At 52.6% G+C, this 25,579-nt stretch overlaps 1 protein-coding gene across 4 annotated transcripts in view; it reads left to right on the top strand.

Annotated features, from left to right (window-relative positions):
- The first annotated feature begins 1,679 nt into the window (after positions 1 to 1,679).
- The window catches only part of CARS (cysteinyl-tRNA synthetase), a 55,915-nt gene continuing 32,015 nt past the window's right edge, over positions 1,680 to 25,579 (top strand). For 2 of the 4 annotated variants that reach the window (XM_011930112.1, XM_011930113.1), the window contains exons 1-7: positions 1,838 to 1,948; positions 10,854 to 11,102; positions 17,137 to 17,228; positions 18,394 to 18,482; positions 19,452 to 19,548; positions 20,070 to 20,168; positions 21,164 to 21,313. In XM_011930112.1, coding sequence (XP_011785502.1) covers positions 1,924 to 1,948; positions 10,854 to 11,102; positions 17,137 to 17,228; positions 18,394 to 18,482; positions 19,452 to 19,548; positions 20,070 to 20,168; positions 21,164 to 21,313 — 801 coding nt within the window. In that variant the 5' untranslated portion in view covers positions 1,838 to 1,923. Of the gene's footprint in view, positions 1,949 to 10,853; positions 11,103 to 17,136; positions 17,229 to 18,346; positions 18,483 to 19,451; positions 19,549 to 20,069; positions 20,169 to 21,163; positions 21,314 to 25,579 lie in introns of all 4 variants that reach the window. The other 2 variants (XM_011930115.1, XM_011930114.1) reach the window with 2 other exon arrangements.

Raw genomic sequence — 25,579 nt, 5'->3', positions numbered from 1 at the left:
TGTTGGACACTGCAGCACTCTTAGACACAGCTTGGCCACCTGAGCAGGTGATCGTTTTCCAAGTTCTGCTCTGTAGACTTTTTTTTTTTTTTTTCAGTAGAGATTGGGGTTTCACTATGTTGGCCAGGCTGGTTTCTCACTCCTGACCTCAAATGATCTGGCCGCCTCGGTCTCCCAAAGTGTTGGGATTATAGGCGTGAGCCACCGCGCCCGTCCCCACTTAGCAGATTTAAAAACAAGACATCTGGAAACTCAGAGAAGTTAAACTCACCCCAGGTCTCACAGCCAAACTCTGGTTTGCCTGACCTGATGTCAGGAGGCCTTCTCAGTGCGAGAAAGGAAGGGCGGGGCAAGCCTTAGCTGACTGTTTACCTCCAAGAGGCTTCTGACTCTCCTGGGCGCCTCTGGTTCGCTCTCCAAGGAAGGCATGTGGCCGAGCTGGGCTTGGGTGATTCATGGTCCTAGAGTGATGAGTGAGCAACAGGCACCGTGAGAGTCATGGTAGGACCCGGCCAGACCTTCATCCCCTAAGTCCTGGACCTGGTCCCTTCTTCGGGATCAGTTGGGATCTCACAGAGCCTCGCACATCCTGGGCAACAGTTACGGCACATGCTACAGGGGCTTTGCAGAAATGTAAACAAACTCTTCCTTCTTGTTTTTGTTTGTTTGCTTTTGTTTTTTTGCCACCAATAGAATTTAGAATTAATTAATTATTTATTTATTTTTTATTTTTTTGAGACAGAGTCTCGCTCTGTTGCCAGGCTGGAGTGCAATGGCGCAGTCTCGGCTCACTGCAACCTCCGCCTCCCGGGTTCAAGCGATTCTCCTGCCTCAGCCTCCCGAGTACCTGGGACTACAGGCAAGCGCCACCATGCCCAGCTAATTTTTGCATTTTTAGTAGAGACGGGGTTTCACCATTTTGGCCAGGATGGTCTCGATCTCTTGACCTCGTGATCCTCCCACCTTGGCCTCCCAAAGTGCTGGGATTACAGGTGTGAGCCACCGCGCCCGGCCTTAGAATTTATTATGAAATTAGACATGAGGTTCCAAAAAGTAACTAGAAGATTTTTTATTTTTTTATTTTTTGAGAAAGGGTCTCACTCTGTCACCTAGGCTGGAATGCAGTGGCATAATCATAGCTCACTGCAGCTTCAAACTCCCGGACTCAATGATCCTCCTGCTTTGGCCTTCCAAGGTGCTGGCATGAGCCACAGGCATGAGCCACTACTCCTGGCTAATAATTTTTCTTGACATACTAAAATTCTGTTTCTCAAATAGCATTTCCTCTCATTTTGGGTGGGTGCACGAACCTTGGGTGGGATATCCTTGGGAGATGACATCATGCCCACAGAAGGCAGGAGCCCTAACGGGGTTGGGGATGGCTCCAGAATGGGGTCTGAGAAGGAGATGTTGAAGCCTGTTCACGGAACACTTCATAACGGCTTGCTTTCCGCAGGGTCATTGGCAGGGCGGTCCCTAGGTCTGGAGCGCGCTTCCCGTCCATCCCCAGGCCCTGCTTCAGGTCGGCCTCCTGGGAACCATCCCGTCTCACACCCAGCCCCGAGGCCGCCTCTGACCTCCAGGCTGGGCCTGGTCCTCACGGCGCTTAGTGCAATGGTGACTTAAACACCTATTATAGGACACTCAGTCTTTAGTGCCTGTCTCCCCGCGGCTGGGCTGACTGCTCCCAGCACGGACACTGAACGCTTTGCCGCGCGATGCTCCAGAGAGCGGGTCGCCGGGGTTGAACTACAGCTCCCAGCATGCTCCGGGCCAGCGACATCCTGAGCAGCTGGTGGTTGCCTAGCGACCGGGCGTGTCCCGGAAGACCGGCCCGGCGCGGGGCGGGACTTCCGGGGCGGTGATTGCATCAGATTCTGGGAAGTGTCTCTAGCTGCAGGTGTGGGTCCGGGATTCCCAACCATGGCAGGTTCCTCCGGGCAGCAGGGTGAGCGGCGCGGCCGGGCCGGGCTGAGGGCGGCTGGGGTGCTCGGCTCGAAGGGCAGCGAGTCCTTATGTCTGAGGGGCCTGGGTGCCTGGGGTCTGAGGGGCGGCTGTGTCCGTGGTCTGAGGGGCGGAGGCGCCCGGGGTCTGAGGGACGGCACGTCCTTGGGTTCGAGGGGTGGCACGTCCTAGGATCCGAATGACAACGGGTGTCCGGCTCCGAGGGACGGCCACTGGGACCCCTGCGTGAGGGGTCTGCCGGACCCGTGGCTGGAGCACAGACCCGCGGGGACCCGAGCCCGGCCGGGGCGCTGCCCAGACCACCCAGCCTCAGTTTCCTCACTTGGTTCCTGCAGAGGTCCCCTTGCATCCTCACCCCGGGAGGTGGCCCTACATCAAACAGCCTCTCCCCAGCCGGTGCCTGGGCGGGCCCTCGCCCCCTCTTGCCCCAGCTGGACTTTGGGGGGGAGACAAAGGCCCAAGGGTTGTTTTGGTTTTCTGCCCAGACCTGGCAGCTTCCGGGAGGTGGGCGGAGGGCACCTGAGGTTGGTACTTAGGGAAATGGGGCAGAGGACGCCAGGGGTACGCGTACACACAGTAAAAGGGCTTGGGGCTTTACGAAGGCTTTCATCTCCAGTGCCGCAGGCCGTCCACTGCAAGCTGATTGTGAGAGCATTACTGCCCCACTTTATTGCCAACCTGGGAGGTTCCCCAGGGACACAGCTGTGTCAGCTCCCCCAGTCACTCATGTCACCAGCGGGTAGACCTCGAGAGACCAGTGGGTCTTGTCTCACTGTCCCTCAAGCAAAATTTTAGGTGCTGAAAAGGCAAGAGACTGAATCAGAAAGCCCAGGTTCCTAACAGTCTGGAGCAGGCTTTCCAAAGGAAACATTCTCAGTGTCTGGTTTTTAATTCTCTTGGCTGCAAAAATTAGATGCAAGTTCTTCTAAGACGCCTCCAGCCCCCATCCTCAGTTTAGATCGCACCAAGATTTCCCTGGCGTCCGGTGGTGCCTTTTGCCCCGAGGGTTTATTGGGTTATAGATAGGTAGTTCTGACAACCTGGGTAATCTGGCGGCGTGGGGACACCCAGATGACAGGGCTACACTCTTGTGCCTAGTGGCAGGAGGTAGTCACGTTCCAGGCACGCCACCTACCACCCTACCTGTGTGCCTGGATTCCAGCACCATCTCCACCCGTCCCAGAACCAGGCAGTCCTCAGAAGTCACCCAGATTCCTGTAAAACAGCATCATGGTTAACAGCCCCGACTCTGGAACCACGTTGGCAGGGCCAGGGTCCCAGCTCTGCGCCCCCCTCACAGCAAACCATGGGTAATGGCTCCTACCTTGGAGCATGGAGCGTAAATGAGTTAATAGATGGGAAGGACTTAGAACAGTGCCTGGCACACTCAGTAAGTGCTGTGTCCATGCTGAAAACTAGAGCTTGTTTGTTTTCAAAGTAAAAATGTGTTTTTGTTCATTTGTGAACGTAAACGACGTATTAGTAGTGTTTTATATCTTGTTTTTAAAAATAGCTTCAGAATTTTAGGTTTTCAGAGCCTTGTAAGAATTGCCTTCTTTTTGGAGCTTGGCATATAGCTTGGGATTGCCCACTCCCGCTGTCAGGGCAGCAGGCAGATTGCCCAGTCCTCAGCCTGCGCACATCTCCAGCCGGTGTTCTTCTGCCCCAGGGCATGGCCCACCTGCCCTTTACTATCGGCTCCTCCCATCACACACACACCTCTCAAAGATGAGAACAGGAAATAAAATCCAATCGTAATTGCTTTCAGTGATCATCTTCCTAGATTTTTCAAGGAGGCCCTCATTTTTGTACCATCTTCCGTAAGTTGACTCAGAACGTCTGTTTCTTCTTCATGATCTCGTTGGGTGTACAGCTTCTCCTTTGTAGTCTTGAAGGTGCATAGGCTTGATGCCTGTCCAAGGGCCTGGTTATTTCAGAAGGATGAGTTTCGTGTCTGAGATTTCTGGGGTAGACGGAGCCTACCTCAGGGCCTTTCCATACAGACTTGGGATACCACTTGGGTGGCTACTCATTAGGTCAGACTTACAGTTTAATTTTTATACAGTTTAATTCAAGGGTCTTCATAATAACACAGCCAGCATTTTTTCAGCGTAAGTCTGTGCCAGGCACTGCTCTAAATGCTTTACATCTGTTATCTCCTGCCACCCTTGGAGGAACCCCTTTTAGGAAAATCCTGCTGGCATCTTGTACAGATGAGAACCCTGAGGTTCAGAGAAGGCAAGCAATCTGTCCACCATCGTGACTAGCCAGAGGCACAGCCAGGCTCCCAACCTGGGCAGCCTGACTCAATAGGGACCTTAACTACTGTGCTGTGCTGCCTTTGATGATTCTCTTCAGACTCAGAGTAACTCAACCGAGTGAGTTAAGGCAGACGACAATGAAGCAGATGCCCTTCGATGTGTTCCCCAGAGCCGCATGAAATGTTTGCTCCTCTGTGAACTCAGGTACCATATTTCCAGATACTCGAAGAGTGTTAGGCAGTACCCTGGGGATAGAGATCAAGCCATTTCCAGTGTGGGTGCCCTGGGTGGCAGTATGGCTGTCTGATCACCGCACAGGCTCACTGTGAGGGATGCTGGATTTCCCTAATAAGGAATAACCTCCCTGCCAGTAAGGAGGAAGATGGAGATGCCGTTCTTGGGGGTGAGAGAGGGTGCCTGGGGGCCAGCTTTGTGAACAAGTGACAGCCGGACCTCCGGGGCTGGTGATCAGGAGAGATGGAGGCAGGGCGGGTGAGTGAGCCCTCACCTGTGGGAGGAGGTGCTGGTCTCTGGGAGTGGGTGATGTTGGCTCCTAGTTGGTGAGAGCAGGGGTGCATGCCCCTCTCTCCTCCCCACGATTCATGTCTGGGGCTTTTTCCAGTCCTCTTTCTGAGCACTTCTTGGGTAGGGAGTGGGTCACTGGGAAGGACCCAAGAGGAGCCGCTGTAGAGGGTGGGGGACGGGGTGGGACCGGGGAAACATTTGCAGAAAGGGAGTAACCTGCAGGGTGAGGTGTTGCCTGGACACCCACAAGATGAGGACCCTAGTGGGACCTTAGAAGTAGCAGATTCAGAGGGCAAAGGGTCAGGGTGAGTGCGGGGTGCTGACCCCCACCAAACCGAGGCACTTCTTAGGAGCTCAGACCTGCTGTAAAAGGGTCTGCATTTTAGCGAGCTGCCCACCCATGGAGAAGCTAGTTTAAACCTTACTTGCTGGGCCCACCCCAGAGATTCTGATTTGGCAGGTCTCTGGTGGGTGCAAGAATGTGACTTCTATGGAGCCCCCAGATTCTGCTACTGATGGCAGACCAGAACTATGCCTGGAGTGGAGCTGGGAGAGCCTCAAGGGAAGGCAGGAAGAGAAACAGGGCAGCTGGGAGAAGTTTAAATGCCTATAGGAGGCCAGGCGCGGTGGCTCACACCTGTAATCCCAGCACTTTGGGAGGCCAAGGTGGGTGGATCACCTGAGGTCGGGAGTTCGAGACCAGCCTGGCCAATATGGTGAAACCCCATCTCTACTAAAAATACAACAATTAGCTGGGTGTAGTGGCAGGCGCCTGTAATCCCAGCTACTGGGGAGGCTGAGGCAGGAGAATTGCTTGAACCTGGGAAACGGAGGTTGCAGTCAGCCGAGATCATGCCACTGCACTCCAGCCTGGGTGGCAAGAGCAAGACTCCGTCTCAAAAAAAAAAAAAATTAAATAAAATAAATAAATAAATGCTGATAGGAAAGAGCCAGAGAGAGGGAGAGGTCGCACTGCCATGGTTGTTTGACATGTCTGGGATGTGGTTCATTTGGTGTAGATTTGTTTTGGTATCTGTGCTGAGTGATTGCTTGGTACTTGCATTTGATTTCAATAAATGTTCTGTAGAGACTCCACCTTTGTAGCCAGTGATAACCACCCTCCACCTTTGGGACATTGCCATGTCCTTCAGTGTGTTGATGAACTGAACTACAAGGTCACCCGGCAGTGGACATTCCTTCCCATGGGGGCAGAGCAGGAGTTTTGGCACGGAGTGTGCAGGCTCTACAGTGAGGGCCAGTGTCGAGGAACAGGCCCCTGGGAGGTTTTCCATCTGCTCAGAAGTGTTCTCATCTGATCTCAGCATCAGAATGATAGACCACAGCCTGGCTCAAACCCATGACCACTTGATAGCTGATCTATTTTTATTTGTTTCCTCGAGACACACTTAAATGCAGCTACCACAATTACCCAAATGACTGACGGCGTCCATCTCATGGAAGCCTGTTGTTCTCCTCTGCTTCCCTGGGCGCCAGCACCTTTCTGCTCTGAGAGGATCCTTCTCAAGCGTGGACTTGGTTCCCTTTTGATGAGTAGTCTAGGCTGCTCTAGACGATGCATTTAAGAATGATGTGATCCACGATCAAGGCAGATTTGGTAATAAACTTTTAAAATAATAAAATTAATTAAATAAAAATGAGTGCGTGATCCCCAGGAAGACTCCAGGAAATTCTCTGTGTGTAGCATGCGGCTATTACCATAACACTAATAATACCAGAGCGATTATGTTAGTAATGATGGCAAGCGGGGCCCCGACTCTGTGCCAGGCAGCTTTTAAACATTTTACAAGTGTAATTTGACTTAATGGGCTGCAGCTTTACAAGGCGGACGTTCTGAGCGTGTTTTACCGTGAGGAGATGCCGCCGTGGGTGTGAGTGTAGGCACTCAGCCCTGGAGGGCGTCAGGGCCACCCCTCGGGTCTCCAGAGAGCGGATCTGCGGCAGCTTCAGTTCCCAGACTGCTTCCTCAGCACTGAAAAGCCACCGCAGCCGTGAAGACATTTTATGTTTTTCTCATTTTAAAAATAGCAGATGCTTACCGCAGAAAATGAGGAGCAATGAGGAAAAAGCGGGAATTAAAATCACCTGTAACCCCCCCTCTGATCAACCACCATCACTGTCAGTGTTCGGGCTGTCGCTGGTGGTCTCTTCATCAGAGTCGATTCTGCGTGTGAGAGGCGCATGCCTGTCAGCGCGCTGTCTGAGCTGGAAGCCGACTCTGTGTCACTGTTTCTCAGGGTGCTGCTGTTGTCTAGCCCAACCCAGGCATGAGCAGTTGCAGAAGACCAAGGCTCAGGGAGGGGACAGGAGAGGAGTGTGGAGGGTCAGCATCAGGGAACAGCTTTCAAACTGTGGCCTGACCTGTGAGGGGACGAGGCTCACCTTCCGGCTCTGTCCATCCCTCTGGCAAGTTCTCTAATCTTTAGTGAACTTCGTTTTCTTTATCATGAAATGGGACCACTGCTGGCGGCTGCAGAGCTGTTGGAGGGAAATATCCAGCTAAGCTAGAAGTCTCCCGGTTGGAAGTTGCTGTGCAAAAGAGTTTGTAGGAGTCTGATATTTATTTAGAGTTTGTTTTCCAGGACCTCGCTTTGGGGTGCTTGGAGCTGCCGTGGTGGGTCTGCCTCAGCCTCCGTCCTCCCTGATCTCATCTCCAGCTGGGAGGAGAGCACATGTCCATGTAAGCAGCCTCCTTCCTCTCTCAGAGGGAAGCCCCGGCAGTGCCAGTGCTGACACTGGGCCTGTAACTGTGGGGATGGGGCAGGTGAGCTCACAGGCCCTCAAGGGCTCCCAGCACCCCCCTGGCACCTTCAGCAGGGCCAGAGCCCGCCCCTGTGTTTCTCTTTCCTTGGATTGTTGGAAGAGCTGAAGTGAAAAGTGACTTATTCTTGTGTCTCTGGTATCTTTGGGCAGCAGGACTCCTGCTAAGCAAGCCCTTGGGGGCTCAAAGCAGCAGAGGCTGTGTCCGGTTCCCAGCACTGGTCCTTGTGCAGGTGTCCTTCTGAGAAGCGTGCGTGAGGCCCAGTGCCATAGGGGAACGCCAGCCCACCACCGGTGGCAGGCACTCTGTGGTGCCATTCTGCTGTCCACTCATCTGTTCCCTCGGCAACGTTAGCTGGTATCTGGAATGTCACACGCTCAGTTGTAGATGCTGAAGATCGAGCAGTGACTAAGGTAGATGGAGCAGTGGGGCAGATGGTGAAGGAAAGAAACGCGTGCATATGTTAGACAGGGGTGCTGCGGAGAGAAACAGCAGCCAGACTCGGGGTCTAGAGGCGGGCACCATATGGACCGGGAGTCCTTGAAGCCCTGGTGGGGAGGCCAGCACCCAGCAGAGCTGTGAAGGATTAAGGGGCCTGCTGGTGTCTGGGGAGCATTCCCCCTAAAAAAGGAGCAGCAGGTGGAGGGGCCCCATGACCAGGGTATGGAGAGCCAGGTGGGGGCCCATGGCCAGCATGAGGACGGGCTTGTGCTGCTGGCGAAGTGGGTGTTAGGGGACAGTAATGTGAACTTTCCCTTTTCAGCAAAGCTGCAGGAGCCCTGTGGCTGTGAGGGGAGAGCCATGCTGGCTACAGGTGGCGGTGTCTGGCTTGCAGGAATCCAGGTGACAAAGGCTGGCTCTCAAGTCCAAAGCCTCTTGAGTTAGAGGCCCTGGATCCTCCCATGGGTTGGCTATAGGTGCTCATAAGGATAACTTGTAAAGGGGTGTGATTCCAGTTTTGCCTAGAGAGTGTGCCCAGAGCTTTGCTTCTGGGTGCCTCTGGCTGCTTGGAGTGGGTGGCCATCTTACTGGGGTCAGATGGGACGGTGGCTCCGTGCAGGGGGAGGGAAGCAGGGCAAGTTAGAGGGACACTGCACTCATCATCCCACCAGCGAGAGTCATCCCAGGAAGTCATTTTAAGCCCTGCATCCATGTTGAGACTTCAGGAAGGCTTTCCCACACAGTGCCCGCCCCTTTACTGCAGGTGGCTTCAGGATATCCTCTCCGGCAGCCATGGAGGCCGGGCCCTGGGGCATCACATGGCTCCGTGGGCTCCCTGGTGGGTGAAGAACTCGACCCAGGGGGACATTCTTGCTGCTGCAGCTGTGCACTCCATTCTGGCTCATCTTTGCTGACACCACAGTGTTGTCGGAAATGCCAGTTATTGGCCTGACACTAAGGGTTTTCCCCACCCTAGGCAAAGCAGAGAAAGGCATTTGTGTGCAGTTACCCCCACAACACACTCTGCTCTCTGTTTTCAGCAGCTGCGTGGGTCTGGTTGGGGTAACTCTGGCTCTATGCCAGGGAGTAAACACAGAGATGGGGGACAAAAGGAAATGGGAGAGGGCAGAGAGGGGGACTGTGACATGCAGGTCATCCACGCCCCATGGCAGTGGTGTCGGGCAGCTTGTTTGTGCCCAGGAAGGGGTGGCCAGACATGTGCTTTCCCACCCTGAGTGAACTCTGGGGTGGGAGGGTGTCTGTGTGGAAGGAGCAAGCATTGGTCCTTTTCCCGCAGTCCTCTCAGCAGGCACAATCACTGGTTCAAGGTTTGGATGCACTTGTGCTCATGGGCTCAGGAACCAGACTCCCTCCTCTGGCCAGAAACATGGTACCATCTGCCTGCTGTGCCCCCACTTTAGGGAGGTGGGCTGTGGACACAGCACCTGGTCCCCGACTCTGGTGTCGGAGGTAATTGCAGGCAGATATTCCTTAGAATGGTGAGACAGATTTTATTCCCTAATTCCTGACAGTAAGGGAAGGAGCTACGTTCCCTGCCGATTCAGCAGAGGTGACTTTTGAATTTAAAGGGAGAATGATTAGCTGGGCCTGGTGGCATGTGCCTGTAGTCCCAGCTACTCGGGAGGCTTAGGCTGGAGGGTCACTTGAGCCCAGCATTTTGAGGATGTGATGAGCCTTGGTTGCACCACTGCACTCCAGCCTGGGCAGTAGAGTCAGACCCAGTCTCTAAAAAATAAAAATAAATAAATAAAAATAAAAAATAGAGGGAGAATGAAGGAGGAGAAGGAGGGTGAGCAGGGGCTCACGTGAACAATGCCATGGGGCCGATCAGCGTGCCTGTGCCAAGGCAGCCTTGTCTACAGCTGGCAGTGGTGAAAGTTAGAGTTCTGCCGCTCTTCCCGATGGTGACATGCAAAACAGCGGCTCTGGGGTCCTTGAGTGACACACCTGAGTGGTGGAGGTGCGTGCTTACTACTTTGAAGGCTCTAAGGAAGGAGGCTGGGGCCTGGAGCCAGGGGCCAGGGGCCAGATGAGGCTGGCTGGAGCAGCCACGTTATCCTGGCAGCCCTGTGCTTTCTTGGGCTGGTCCTTTGAGGAGGCTCAGTCCTCCTGAGGCTGTGGCCTTGACCTGCAGAAGGCACGCTAGAGTCCAGCTGTCTCTTGGTACAGGGGTGTAAATGGCACACATTGTCAGTGTGGGGTTCTCCCTACCCCTCATCCCCCAGCACCCAGAGGGAGAGGGTGCCACTGCGGCAAAGAGACTTGAAGTTGGTTTGGCTTGGGAGATTTTTGTTGTGAGTTTTAAAACATTGAGGTAAAATTCACGTAACGTAACGTACTTACCTGGCAGGAGGGATACCACGATGGTGTAGGCAGCTTTCCCGAGGCGAGGCTTATCCATTATACCCCAGATAGGCTGACCCCTGTGATTTCCACAAATGTCGGAAACTGAACTGCATAATGTGTGATAGTGTGGAACCGTTTTGTGCTTTCCCTGATAGAAAAAATAAATTAAAAACTTAAGAACTAAGTAATTTATGTGACATAAAATGAAAAGTGCATAATTCCATGGTATTTGGTGCACCATGTTGTCATGCAGCCTTCAGTTCTGTCTAGTTCCAAAGCATTTCATCACTCAAGAGGAAATCCGTCCATACCTGTTAGGTAGTCACTCCCCCGACCCCAGTCGATGCGCTGCACGGTCCCTTTGCCTGTTCTGGATGTTTGGCGTCCAGGGAAGGGCTTGAGCACCTTTTTCCTTGGTCCCGCGCCATCCCCTGGTCCCTGTCTTTCTGAGTTCTGCCTGGCGGCCTCTGGCTGCCTGCCTGCTGCCTGACACCGTGTGCCCTCTGTCTTTGCAGCTCCTGACTACAGGTCCATTCTGAGCATTAGTGACGAGGCAGCCAGGGCACAAGCCCTGAACGAGCACCTCAGCACGCGTAGCTATGTCCAGGGGTACTCACTGTCCCAGGCAGACGTGGACGCGTTCAGGCAGCTCTCGACCCCGCCTGCTGACCCCCAGCTCTTCCACGTGGCTCGGTGGTTCAGGCACATAGAAGCGCTCCTGGGTAGCCCCTGTGGCAAAGGCCAGCCCTGCAGGCTCCAAGCAAGTGAGTAACAGAGTGGGTTCCCTGGCCATTAGAACCTCTCCCCCCAAGGTCAAGGGCTTTCTCCCTCACCCTGGTGCTTACCTGGCACCTGTGGATACCTCAGAGGGAGCCTCGCCCAAGTGTGTCTCGAGCAAGTGGCCTGGATGGGCAGATCCAGTGCTCGCTGGGTGGAGGTTGGGATAAAATCATACCCTGTGGAGTTGGGTCTTCAGGAGCAAGATGTTCACATCACTGTTGTGGCAGAATTGCCTGAGGTGGTGGGGTGCAGAGCTGCTGCGGCTCTGGGGTTCCACGTAGCATGCCCAGGCCACGGGCCCTAGCCTTGTGATTTTTAGCTAAGGCTGTGCCTGGCTCTGGTTGACTCAGTTCTTTCTCTTTATTTTTTCCATAAGATTGCAGCGTGTCTATCCTCCAGCTTTAAAATCGTTGAATCCTAAAGTTTTTCTGTTTTTTTTTTTTTTTTTTTTTGAGATGGAGTCTCGCTCTGTCACCCAGGCTGGAGTGAAGTGGCACAGTCTTGGCTCACTGCACCCCCCGCCTCCCAGGTTCAAGCGATTCTCTGCCTCAGCCTCCCAAGTAGCTGGGACTTCAGGTGCCCACCACCACGCCCAGCTAATTTTTTTTGTATTTTTAGTGGAGACGGGGTTTCCCTGTGTTAGCCAGGATGGTCTGGATCTTCTGACCTCGAGATCCACCTGCCTCAGCCTCCCAAAGTGCTGGGATTACAGCCGTGAGCCACTGCGCCCAGCAAATCCTAAAGTATTAATTGGCATTGAACTTTTTAAAAATCAGAAATAAGTCATTTTTTCTCTTTGAGATGATGTCTGTCCCATAGCTGCAGCCTGTGAGTGCTGGTTGTGTCTGGGAAATGTGGCTGTGGTTATCTGAGGGAGATACTCTTGGGGTGCCTGCATGGCTTTGTCACTGTGGCAAATCTGAGGGGGCTCCATGTCATCATCACTGAAGTATGCCTTTGGGTGGCTCAGCTCCTCCTGTGGCTGTGGGCACTCCTGCACCTTCATGTGGGGGCAGGTTTTGTGCCCCGGTGGTCCTGGCTGTACCTGGCGGCCTCCTGAGGGCTTCTCCAGACTCCTTTGGGGCCTGGGATTTGGAACATGCCACCCCGCCTCTGCCCCATCGCTGTTAAAACCCCATCGCTATTAAAAATACAAAAAATTAGCTGGGCATGGTGGTGGGCGCCTGTAGTCCCAGCTACTCTGCCATGGGTCAGGCCTCTGCTAGGCCACTGTTTGAACCAGGGTGGAGGTGGGGATGTCACATCTCCTAGGGGCTGTGTTTTCTGGATAACTCTGCAGCAGACACTCCTTCCCCAGCATAGGGTGGAGGCCATTGCTGTGTAGGTCATCTCCTTCCCCATGTAGCCATTCCTGCCTGAGCCTCCAGTGTGGTCACCCAGGTGACACCTGTGCTATGAGGTGCCTTCTCTCCAAGTGCTCCGGTGTCAGGTTGTTGCCCCTGCCATGTGCCGTTCCAAGACACAGCCAGAGAGGGGCGGGATTAGGGGGTGGAGTGAGCCTCGTACCTCCAGCTCAGCAGTGGCCTGTCCAGTTTTCCCTCATAGGGACTTGTTGAAAGAGCAGTACAGACACAAGCCTCCATCCACACTGTGAGATGAAGGAAGGGTTTTGCTCCTGCAAACACCTTTTAACCTACAGAGAGGAAGCAGAGCCATGTTGCTGTGTAACAGGATGGACCGTGGATAGCACTAATGGAGTTGTTGTGCCCTCCCCAGGTTCCAAATCCCCTCATCACCCAGGCTGCCCAAGAGGCTGCCAGGGACTGCTTGTGCCAGGAATGATGGACATTATGTCAGGCGACCCTCACTCAAGCTTGGTGTACACTGAGCAGGGGCTGAAGAGGGAGGTGGGAACTGGAGCCCGGGACTGCTAGAGCATCCAGTGACCTCGAGTGGGTCCGAGGCACCATGGAGTCCAGTGGAGTGTCCTCGCTCATGTCCCCGGGATGACGGTAGCTGTGGATCTCCCTCCATGTAGCTGTGAGAATCAGAGCCGCTGCCCCCACTGAGTGGGAACGCCCTCCATTTCCATTGCTCATACTCCCCAAGTATGCACCTTCCCTCCTGGCACACTAGGCCACATGCCCTCGTCCTGCTCACCCTTCCACCTCTGCTGGCCATCCCAGCAGCATCAAATGTGCCTGTGTCCAGCCCTCAGCATGCCCGCCTGTCACCAGCCCCTCCCATGTGCCTTCTATGTCCTTTCTCCGAGACCATGGGCCTCAGCAGCCCGAGGGATCTTCTCAGACATGGAAGGCCTGTGCTTGGCCAGGCGCGGTGGCTCACGCCTGTAATCCCAGCACTTTGGGAGGCCGAGGCGGGTGGATCATGAGGTCAGGAGATTGAAACCATGCTCGCTAACTCGTGAAACCCCATCTCTATTAAAAATACAAAAAATTAGCCGGGCGTGGTGGTGGGGGCCTATAGTCCCAGCTACTCGGGAAGCTGAGGCAGGAGAATGGTGTGAACCTGGGAGGCGGAGCTTGCAGTGAGCCGAGATCGTGCCATTGCACTGCAGCCTGGGCGACAGAGTGAGACTCTGTCTCGGGGGAAAAAAAAAAAAAAAGGAAAGGCTCTGCTTAACCCCCAGGGCTCTATTCCTGTGAAACCAGACCCCTTCCAGGGGGATCCCTTCCCTGGATCACCAGCCTCCAGCACGGAGGTCCACTGGATATCAGGACGTTGAACTTGTTGGGCACTTCTCGCCCACAGTGGAGGCTCAGCCCTTGCAGCCTGCCGGCCTCTGCCTGCCCCCCCAGGAAGGAGTGTCAGGCACACCCTTCACTGAGGAGGGTGTGGGTCTGTCAGATGCCGAGGCCGTGGTTTTACGAACGTGAAGGTTTGGTGTTGCTCTCACCCCTCGGATGGAGGACCCTTAACTTCGTTATGAAGGATTTCTCTCCGTGAACCCCTTGCTTGGGTCCTGACTTCTCTCCGTGAACCCCTTTATTGGTCCTGATTTCTCTCCGTGAACCCCTCGCTTAGTCCTGATTTCTCTCCATGAACCCCTTGCTTGGGTCCTGACTTCTCTCCGTGAACCCCTCGCTTGGTCCTGACTTCTCTCCGTGAGCCCCTTGCTTGGTCCTGACTTCTCTCCATGAACTCCTTGCTTGGGTCCTGATTTCTGTCCGTGAGCCCCTTGCTTGGGTCCTGACTTCTCTCCGTGAACCCCTTGCTTAGGTCCTGATTTCTCTCCATGAGCCCCTTGCTTAGGTCCTGATTTCTGTCCGTGAGCCCCTCACTTGATCCTGATTTCTCTCCGTGAGCCCCTTGCTTGCTCCTGTCTGCATCTGATGTGATGTAGGCAGACACTGCTTGCCACTTCCTGGCTTCTCTCTCCATCGTTTTATCTTCAGCCTCCCACATCCCTGTTTCGAAGGCATGTCTCTCACGAGCAGTTCATAGTTGTTCTGTTGTTGGATCTCTCAGGTCAGGGTGGGACTGTGGAATCAATGAATATGTGTTCATTTTTTCCAAAGAAACAAAAGCACAGGCCGGGTGCGGTGGCTCACGCCTGTAATCCCAGCGCTTTAGGAGGCCGAGGCAGGCAGATCACAAGGTCAGGAGTTTGAGACCAGCCTGGCCAATATGGTGCAACCCCATCTCTACTAAAAATACAAAAACTAGTGGGGCGTAGTGACGGGCGCCTGTAGTCCCAGCTACTGGGGAGGCTGAGGCAGGATAATCGCTTGAACTTGGGAGGCGGAGGTTGCAGTGAGCTGTGACTGTGCCACTGCACTCCAACCTGGGTGACAGAGCGAGATTTTGTCTTAAAAAAAAAGAAAAAAAAAAAAAAAGCGGGGGTGGCAAGGGTCCTTATGTGGTATCTCTCAGTTCTTCCCTTTTGCAAATCTGAATTTGCGTATCTGGGCCTGGTAACCCGTTTCTGGGGAGCCCATCGCCAGCTGGGTGGAGGTGGCAGCCTTCGGGGAGCTAGAACGCTGGCTGTGGCCAGGCTTCTTGGACGAACTTTCAGTCCTGTGAACCCTGGGCCCTTCTGTCATAGCAGGGCAAGTGTGATGATCCCGTGGCCTCATGGCTGTGTTTCTGGGCAGTGTCTCCAGCTGTCTGAGATGGCAGCAGTGTCCTATGGAAGGAGCTCCAGGGTCTTAGTGAGGGAGGAGAGTGAGGGATCCTAGAGTGACCGGATCCTGGAGTGACCGGTTGAATGCCTCCAGGCTTTGAGTGAGATTCTCCTTCAAGGGCTTGTGAGGCATTTAACGTAAACTGAGGCCAACCTACACTTGGCCTCAATAAGCACATGATGTTTGATTAGGATTGGGGGTTTCCTGTGCTTTAGAATCTGACCAGCTGTGACTGCTGGAACTCACCTAGAGTGGGGGCTGCTGCTGAGCACTGGACCTTTCTCCATCTCCTGCCCCATCTCCTGCCCCATCTCCTGTCTGCCCACACTTCCCTCCCTGCCCAGACACACACACTGCAGCCGCCTTCCTTCCTGCCCTTGGCCTGTTTGTCATCAGCGTCTGCCATCCTGGCTCTTGTGGCCCAAGCAAGAGCCAGGAGGCCAGGAGATGGCTGGTGCCCAGGACCAACTTCCCCGTCATCGCTGTGTGGCGATTTGCTGGCCATGCTGCCAGACTCTCTGGCACAGAAACCAAGGACAGGAGGAGGCAGGATGCGAGCACTCTGGTGAGCTGCCAGGCGACCTGCGAGGGTGGGCACAGGTCAGTGCCAGGAGTATCCATCTTGTAGGCCTTCCTGGTGCCACTCAGCAGAGACATGTGAAGCCCTTCCCAGGGCCAGGCAGCAGCTGGGGTCAGAGGTGTCCAGCAGAGCATAACGCAGAACCTGGACCTGTAGGCGACGACTGTGGAGGAAAGTGAGGATCTGCTGAGGGGGCAGGGCAGGCAGGAGCCAGCCGAGGACAGTGGCAAAGTCACCAGGTACCGTCCTCCACACCCAGCTTTGCAGGATTGACGTTTCAGAGGATGAATAATCACCCTGTGGCTGCCCCTGGCCCCAGGGACAGAGCTCTGCCCCTTCAGGGGTCCCAGATGTAGGTTGTGTAAGGACAGCCTCATGCCAGGTTGGAAGCCAGGCCTAGAAGCAGTGTGGTCAGAGCAGCCCAGGCAGCCCGCAGGCGAGTGGAGGGGAACAACTGGGGAAGTCTGGCTAGGAGGAGGTGACTGCACTGAGGGGCTAGCTGGCAAGGGTCTCTGCCTGGGGGCTGAGAGGAGCTCAGGTTATTTCTGAAGGCAGTATAGACCTGTGTGGAGCTTGAAGCCCAGTGTCTGGATCAGAGTCTGCTGGGCTGCGGGCCCAGAGCTGGGAGCCAGCCACTCGCTTCTGCAGTGTCCGAAGTGGTAAGGAGGGGCTGGGCTGGAGCCAGTCTTGCCTGCTGGCAGTGGCCACGGTGGGGTCCTTTCTGCTCTGACTCCTGGCCTCTGTTGCCAGGGCTTGGAGGCTTGGAGGTGGCCTCTGTCCCAAGAAGAGTCCCCAAAATCCTCACTTTGTCCAGGTGAGGGATTCTGGGAGGGGGAGGTTCCCAGGACTGCGGCAGCACAGACTATACCTTGTCAGTGCTGAGCCCTGACTGACCCAGGAGTGCCAGGTGGTGGCGTGCTCACTGCCAGCAAGGGGCCAGTATCTGAAGAGCAGCGGAGTGTGCTGAGCACGCTGTGTAGGCATTCCTCAGCGCTTCTGGGGTTCTAAGGGTGTTATTGGGGTATGCTGCCATACAGAATATGAGAAAGCAAAAGAAACACATGGTTGTCGGGAGGCGGAGCTTGCAGTGAGCCGAGATCAGGCCACTGCACTCCGGCCTGGGCAACAGAGCGAGGCTCCATCTGAAAAAAAAAGAAAGACGCGGTTGTCTTTGACCTGCGTGATGTTGACCGAGGTTCGTGTGGTTTCACGTTGTGTAAATTTCATGGAAAACTGTAGTCCTGTTGTAAAAACCAAGTCTCCAGACGAAGAGGTGACTTGCACTTCCTGGTGCTGCCCCTGGACCCTGACCCCGCTCTCTTCGCCTCCCAGGTAAAGGCCGACGTGTGCAGCCCCAGTGGTCCCCTCCTGCTGGGACCCAGCCACGCAGACTCCACCTTTACAACAGCCTCACCAGGAACAAGGTAAGGAGGACACAGATGCTGTGGTACATGCACACGATGGGAGGCAGGACGGCCCCTGTGCCTTGTCACACAACAGACTTCTCCGTTCCTTGTGTTGGGCTCTGGAGTTCCATAAATCCAGGTTTAAGATCCTTCAGTCACTTCCATGTTAGCATCTCTGTGGCCCGGGGGCAGAGCTGTCCTCTGAAACTCAGACACATGAAGGATCACACCCCGTGTGGCAGCCTGCCCATGGCTTCTGGGCATGGATCACCCTGGCTTGTCTCTCGGACTCTGCCCAACTGTGAATACTTGAGGTCATCCACAGCCAGGCCTTTCAGGAGGACATGTGGTTGCAGCAGGTGTCACCATGTGAGCCAAGCAGGATGGGCAAAACTGTAAACCGGCTGGATGTTGTTGGGAGCACAGCAGATTTTGAGAAGAAGGCAGGATTGGTTCCTAACAGAATGGAGTTTGCATGGTTTGCTTGGCTCAGGGCATGGCCAGTGACTCCAGAGATTTCAGACCAGACTCTGGCCGGGGGTGCTTGGATTTCCATCAGGGAGCACATTTGGCAGACAGAGTCAGGTGTGAGGGAGTTCATGGCCTTCCTTGGGAAACTGGTTGAGGATACTGCCCCCAGAGAGGTCTGAGGATGCTGGGATGTTGGGGGGTGGTGCCAGAACAGTGGCGAGCAGCACCACGATTCAGGGGTCCTGGCTTCCAAGCCGGGCTCCTCCAACAGGGATTGACCCTGGCCAAGTGCTGTCTGCCTCAGTTTCTTTATCTGTTAAAAGAAAATGACATAACCTGCATCCTAGAGTGTACTGCGTATTGAGTATTTAACTCAGGACCTAGCACATGGTAGGTACTCAGTAAATATTAGCTGTGTTATTGTTAAATAAGCAGCATTTCAGCAATAAATAAGATCATGGATTGCCTTTATAGCCTCCCTCCATAGGTGAGGAAGAGGCTCCACCCACCCAGGGCTCAGTCGGTGGGAGGTGCCGTACATCTCACTGGGCTCCCACTGAGACTGTGACTTTTCACAATAAAACAAAATGGTCTCTGTTGAATTGTTTACACAAAACACAAACCACACTGTGATGTTTGTTGCTGTTTTTGGTAATCCTGTGCAGTGTTTCTTGCATTTCTTGTGATCGTCATTCCTTCATTCCTAACAAAGGAAGCGTTCATACCTCAAGATGGGAAAAAGGTGACGTGGTATTGCTGTGGGCCAACCGTCTATGACGCATCTCACATGGGGCACGCCAGGTAGGTCCACTGTGGAGTGTCCCTGCGGCTTCTGCAGTTGTACGCAGAAATCAGAACCATTGGGATCTGCAGCGAGAATCTTAGGTCCACAAAAATCTTAGATCTGCTACAGAGACCTGAGATTTGAGGAATCAAGCCTGAATTTCTTCTCTTATTTTTATGATGAAAATTTTAATTCCATAAATGATCCATATTTGCTGCAGAAAGACTACAGATCACCAAAACAAAATGGCCATAACCCTACTGCTGACATGCCGGGCTCAACCTCGGCACTTTTTCTCACGCACCTTAACGTTTTCTCTCATCCCTCAGGCTCTGGTGGGGGTCCCCAGATGCTGAGTTCTCGTGACACTCAGACCTGACAGGCCTGAGGCTGAGTTGGCTGTGACCCGCCTGACCACTGGATGGTCATGGCTGTAGCTCCTGATGAGTAGCTGGCTGTAGATGCCACAGAGTCCTTTTATTTGTTCATGTTTTAGTTGCAGTGCCAAGGACATGTATAGTCAACCCTTGAACAACCTGGAGGGTAGAGGGCGTGACCCTCTGCACATTTGAAAACCCACACATAACTTTTGATTCCCCAAAAACTTCACTACTAAAATAGCCTCCTGTTGACCAGAAGCCATACCAATAGCATGCCAGTCAATGAACACATATTTTGTATATACATTACATACTGTATTCCTAACGATAAGGAAAGCCAGAGAAAAGAAAATATTATGAAGAAAATCTTCAGGGAGAGGACATATATTTACTATTGGTTAGGTGGAAGTGGATCACCATGAAGGTCATCTTCCTTGCCATCTTCACGTTGAGTAGACTGAGGAGGAGAAGAGGGGGTTCTTGCTGTTTCAGGGGTGGCAGCGAAAATCATCTATAAATGGGCCCGTGCAGTTGAAACCTGTGTTGTTGGAGGTTCAGCTGTACATATTGTCTGGTCTGGAAATGTTTATTTTTTCGTTGCTTTAGGTCCTACATCTCTTTTGATATCTTGAGAAGAGTGTTGAAAGACTACTTCAAATTTGATGTCTTTTATTGCATGAACATTACGGATATTGACGACAAGGTAAAGGGAATTTGGATGGTGTGAAAGAAGATAGGACTTTTGCAGAAGTAAATAAAATAATAATTTACGTTTGAGCTAGCTTGTGTTTTGACCTGATAAACATCATTTTAATCCCCTCGATGAGTTAATATTACCACTTATGCTGCTGATATCATTTCTGTGATGCTCAGACAGGTTAGAAACCTGCATGTTGCTCAGGGGTCAGTAGCTCCTGGTGTTGTGCAGAAGGAAGGCCTCCCATAGCATGCACTTCAACATGTGGCTTGCAGGGGAAGCTGGGGCCCCCGGGGCTCATTTCCTTAAGCGTCACAAAGATCACGTTAGGCCTTGGGCACTACTTGGCAGGTGGGAGATGGAGGGTGGTATTTCTATTTGATGATGGTATGCATGTCTGGGGCCCACAGTTGTCTGCCACCACCCTCACCCTCACTTAGAGTTGGCCAAGGGAGAGAGTGGCCTGCTGCAGAGGGACGCAGCTGGGCTCCAAGCTTCACTCCCCAATGTCTGCCTTCCCTCCCCAGATCATCAAGAGGGCCCGGCAGAACCACCTGTTCGAGCAGTATCTGGAGAAGAGGCCTGAAGCGGCACAGCTCTTGGAGGATGTTCAGGCTGCCCTGAAGGTGGGCCTCTTGCTGTCTGCTCTAGAAACCAAACCCTGTGCTTTCTTTTCTCGGTCCTCTGTAGGTTACTGTCCCTAGGGTAGTGTCAGTCTCACAGGCTTTCACAAAGTGTATGTTACTCAAGCCAGTTCCATCAGGGGCACTGAAGTCTGGATAGGTGAGGTCCCCTGGCCTGTGACAAAGTCACCAGGAAAGATGCACTGGGGTGGAGTGGAGAGTAGGTGACCTTCCTGCCACTTATAGGAAAACAACTGAATTCATCCCGGTGCCACTAATTACACTTATAAATATGCTTACCAATATTGCTATCTAATTTTCAATGCCAAGGTCACAACTAAATCAGAAACTTCTGCCTGAGATACAAAAGCTATGCTAAGCTTTTTAACTTGGTAATACTGTACATTTCCAGAATCTTTTGAAGAAGTTAGTTCTCTCTAGTATTTTCATTCTGAGTAACCATTATTATATAGTTATTTTTATGACAATAGTAAGAATAGGTCACTTTACTGTCTACTAATTATCCTCAGTAATTACAGTAATCATTACGGATATGTTTATGGCATTTTATCTCTGGAATTAAAAACAGGAATAAAATTAGAGCTTAGCAATCTTTTAGGTCAGTGAGGCCTGAGTGCCTTCTTGATGGAGGTGTCTGCAGCACACCTCAGAACTCACTGGGTGGCCCACTTTTCCTCATCCCCAGAACAGCCCTAGAAATACTGCTCTCACACCCATTTTGCATTGGAGAAACTGAGGCACAGAGAGGTTAGGTGCCCTGTCCAGGGGCACACATGAGAGGGCAGTACCAGGAGCTCCTGAGTGGGGCGCTTCAGTCTCCCTTAGTTACTTACTGCCCTGCCGCTTGGGGTGCAAACTTCTCTATCTCTATGGGGCCATGGGAAAAACTGGTCTGTTTTCTACCTGGAATCACCTTTATGAACTTGGGGTTTTGCTGAGCAGTGTCTAATAGGTTTGACATGTCTTTATGGTTGTAGCCATTTTCAGTAAAATTAAATGAGACCACGGATCCTGATAAAAAGCAGATGCTCGAACGGATTCAGCACGAAGTGCAGCTTGCCACAGAACCGCTTGAGAAAGCTGTGCAGTCCAGACTCACGGGAGAGGAAGTCAACAGCTGTGTGGAGGTGAGGCTTCACATGTCTCCAGCCAGCCCTTTCGGCTCACATGTCGGGCCGTGCATAGATGGATCTGTGTGCACGGATTGATTCCACCGTTTGTCTTAGTGGAAGACACGCTGTGTCTCCTGTAGCCCCACTGCGGCAGGTGGCCCTGTTCTGTGGTGGCTGAGTCAGTGCCCCTCCCCTCCCACACCATCTTGCCCCATTTCCTGGGTGCAGAGCCTCTGCCGCTGGAAGGAGACTCGGGATCCTACACCCTCCCAGCACTCCCATCAGATAGGCAGGAGGTGCACTTGGAATGTGGGGAGGCCGCCTTCTGTGGAAGCGTTCCAGGATTCTCCAGTGGACTCTCCCCACACCCGCTGGAGAAGGAGGAGCAGAGATTACCACTGAATTGAGAATTGAGGCCTGTGGGTGCCTACTGAGCTTGGGGCCTTCACGTTGACCAGCTCTGCTGCCCCTGCCAAGATCTCCTTCAGACACAGGGGAGAGACCTGGGTGCAGAGGGGACCCTGCCCTCTTCCTCAGGCCTTCCCCCTGTGGCTGGCACCCTGTCACGAAGGCCTTCTCCTTTGTGCCAGCGCCACCTGCTGGTCACCCTTTAAGAACTCGATGGAAAAGAGAAGAGATGGCTGCAGCTGGGCGTGGAAAAAAGCGGCCCCACTTAGGCGGCAGCCCTGCCTTCCCTCACCACTGCCCTGGCCCCACCTCAGTGATGGGGCAGGGAGTCCGCGTCTGCCCTTCGCCGGCATGTTTCTTTCTAGTTTGGTCTATTCTGTGTCCTGACTCAGCAGATTGCTTCGTTGTGCCTGTTTCCAAACTTCATGGAAACGCGCCATGTGTGCGTAGTAGTCATGAGTGTGCTTTCACCCAAGCTGTGCTTCTGGGACGGACCCGCATGTGGTCGCTGTCACTCCCTCAGTGCCCACCTGGGGGCTGAGCTGTTTGTCTCTTCTCTTGGGACAGGCAGTTAGGTGTCCTTGTTACCAACAATGCTGCTGTAATTTTTTTCCCAGTTCCACTAATACATATATTTTTAAATTGTGGTAAAACACACATTATAAGAAATTTACCATCTTAGCCATCTTAGCCATTTTTAAAAGCTTTTTTTTTTTTTTTTTTTTTTTTTTGGAGAGACAGGGTCTTTTTGTGTCTGGTTTATTTTGCCCAGCGTAGTGTCCCCACGGTTGACCCATGCTGTAGCGCGTGTCAGACTCTGCTTCCTTCCGGTGACTGAACGATGCTCTGTTGTATATAGATGGGCCACGTTTTGCTCATCCTTTCACCTGCCCGTGGGCATGTGGGTTGTTTCCACATTTTGACGATTGCGAGTAATGCTGCTGTAAACCTGGGTGTACAAATATCTGTTTGAGTTCTTGCTTTCACTTCTTTTGGGGACATACCCAGAAGTGGAGTTGCTGGGTCATATGATGATTCTATTTTTGACAGTCCACGTAACCGCTGTATTGTTTCTGCAGTGGCTGCGCTATTACACATTCCCGCCCATAGTGCACCGGGGTTCTGTTTTCTCCGTATCCTTGCCAAAGCTTGTTATTCTTCATTTTTTCCATTCTAGTAGGTGTGAGGTGATATACCCTGTGGTTTTGGTTTGCATTTCCCTAATAACTAGTGACGTGGAGCATCTTCTCCTGAACCGTGAGATGTTTTGTCTCTAGGTAGACATTTGCAAGTTTCTTTAGGCCATATACCTGCAAGTGGAATTGCTGGGTTGTATAGGATATATGTGGGTGACTGTGTTGGGGGTTCCCAACACTGCCCACACATTCTGGGGTCCTCTAGAAGGACTCATGAGACTTGGCATTGACTTATCATCTCGTCTGAGGTTTATAACAGTGACACAGCAAGGAGCAGAGTCTCAGGCAGAGTCTTCAGTCATCCACGGACAGGCCGCTGAAGCTTCCTCCCTCCCTCCCATGAGGGGACACAGCACACTTTCCCCCACCAGGAAATAATGCAGCCATATGGGTGAAATGTCCCTCCCTAGGGAAGCCCATCACATAGGCCCCCTCTGCCTGGCACATGCCGCAATTCCCGACTCCCCAGAAGGAAAGCTGGGGTTCCACCTGCATAAGCCACAGTGTTTGTTCAACAGCCCATGGGGGCTGCTGCCACAGAGCTGGTTTTCCCGGCCTCTTAGCACAGGGGACATTTCAGCTCCTGGATGCCAGCCAATGGCCAGCTCTGCAGGCAGGCGTTTCTCAGGTGGCAGACACAGACCTGCTAGGCTCGTTCTTATCTGTACAGTAGCCATATCAGAAATGTCTATGTGGCCAGGCACAGTGGCTCACACCTATAATCCCAGCACTTTGGGAAGCCAGGGCAAGAGGATCACTTGAGCCCAGGAGCTCCAGACCAGCCTAGGCAATATAGTGAGACTGTTTCTACAAAAAATTTAAAAATTAGCCAAGCATGGTGACGCATGCCTGTGGTTCCAGCTACTAGGGAGGCTGAGGTGAGACAATCACCTGAACCCAGGAATTTGAGGCTGCAGTGAGCCATGATCGCACCACTGCATTCCAGCCTGGGCAGCAGAGTGAGACCCAGACTCTTAAAAAAAAGAAATAAAGAAATGTCTATGCAAATTTCTTCTTCCTCTACCACATTTTGGGTGTGCTGTGTATTTGCACATACACCCACCCCACATTTGTATTGTCAGATTCTTCCCTTTCAACAATGCCATGAATGCGAAGTGCTGATTTCTTTGGTTTCAATGTCCCTTTTTCCAACCTCTCCTGAGACTGAGCATCTTGTCACGTGCTTGCTTCCAGCTGTGATTCTGTGCTCCCATGTCTCCCCCTTTCCCATGCGGTTATTGGTCCTTTTCTTACTGTTTTGTATCATTCTTATGTCTTCCGATACTGATTTCTGTGATTTGAATGTTTGTCCCCTCCAAAGCTCATGTTGAAACTTAATCCCTAGTGTAACAGTATTAAAAGGTAAGGCCTTTTAGAGGTGACTGCGTCATGAGAGCTCTGCCCTCATGAATGGGTTAATGGATTAATGGGTTATCACAGGAGTGGGGTAGTTATCATGAGAGTGGGGCTGTTACAGAAGCCAATTTGGCCCTCATGAGGCCCCGGCCATGTGATGCTCCATGCCACCTTGGGACTCTGCGGAGAGTCCCCACCAGCAAGAAGGCCCAGAACAGATGTGGCCCCTTGACCTTGAACTTCCCAGCCTATAGAATTGTAAGAAATATATTTTCTTTTAAAGTTACCCATTCCTAGGCCGGGCATGGTGGCTCACGCCAGTAATCCAGCACTTTGGGAGGCTGAGGTGGGCAGATCAAGAGGTCAGGAGATCGAGACCATCCTGGCCAACATGGTGAAACCCCATCTCTACTAAAAACACAAAAAATTAGCTGGGCATGGTGGTGCGCATCTGTAATTCCAGCTACTAGGGAGGCTGAGGTGGGAGGATCCCTCGAACCAGGAAGTCAGAGGTTGCAGTGAGCCAAGATCGTGCCATTGCACTCCAGCCTGGCAACAGAGCAAGACTCTGTCTCAAAAAGAAAAAAAAAAAAAAATTTACCCATTCCTGGCCAGGCGCAGTGGGTCACTCACACCTGTAATCCTAGCACTTTGGGAGGCTGAGGTGGGCGGATCACCTGAGGTCGGGGATTTGAGACCAGCCTGGCCAATATGGCAAAACACCGTCTCTACTAAAAATACAAAAATTAGCCGGGTGTGGTGGCGGGCGCCTGTAATCCCAGCTACTCTGGAGGCTGAGGCAGGAGAATAGCTTGAACCCAGGAGGCGGAAGTTGTAATGAGCGGAGATCATGCCACTGCATTCCAGCCTGGGCAACAGAGTGAGACTGTCTCAAAAACAAAACAAAACAAAACGGAACAAAAACAGACTAAGACACAAATTATCTCCGTTACATGTTGGGTCTCCATGTGTTTATGTCTCTTAGTTCCGTTCTGTTGGTCAAATTGTCCAGCCCAGACCAGGTGCAGTGGCTTGTGCCTGTGATCATAGCACCTTGGGAGGCCAAGGCGAGAGGATCTCTTGAGCCCAGGAGTTTGAGATCAGCCAGGACAACATAGTGAGACTCTATCTCTACAAAACATTTAAGAATTTAAAATTTTAAAAATTTATAAAAATTGTCCAGTCCTGCAGGAGTGTCATGCTGTCTCTCACAGGTATCTGACGGGTAAGAGGCCCCATCTTGGTTTTGTCGTTAGGTGTGTTTTGAAGCCTCAGCTTGTCAAGTTCCATGTAAGATACTGTTGGGATTTTACATGTTGTA

Source organism: Colobus angolensis, unplaced genomic scaffold (assembly GCF_000951035.1).
Source record: "Colobus angolensis palliatus isolate OR3802 unplaced genomic scaffold, Cang.pa_1.0 Scaffold84, whole genome shotgun sequence".
NCBI classification, from domain to species: Eukaryota; Metazoa; Chordata; class Mammalia; order Primates; family Cercopithecidae; genus Colobus; species Colobus angolensis.
The sequence above is the reverse complement of the archived record's forward strand: the minus strand, read 5'-3'. Positions and strand labels throughout refer to the sequence as shown.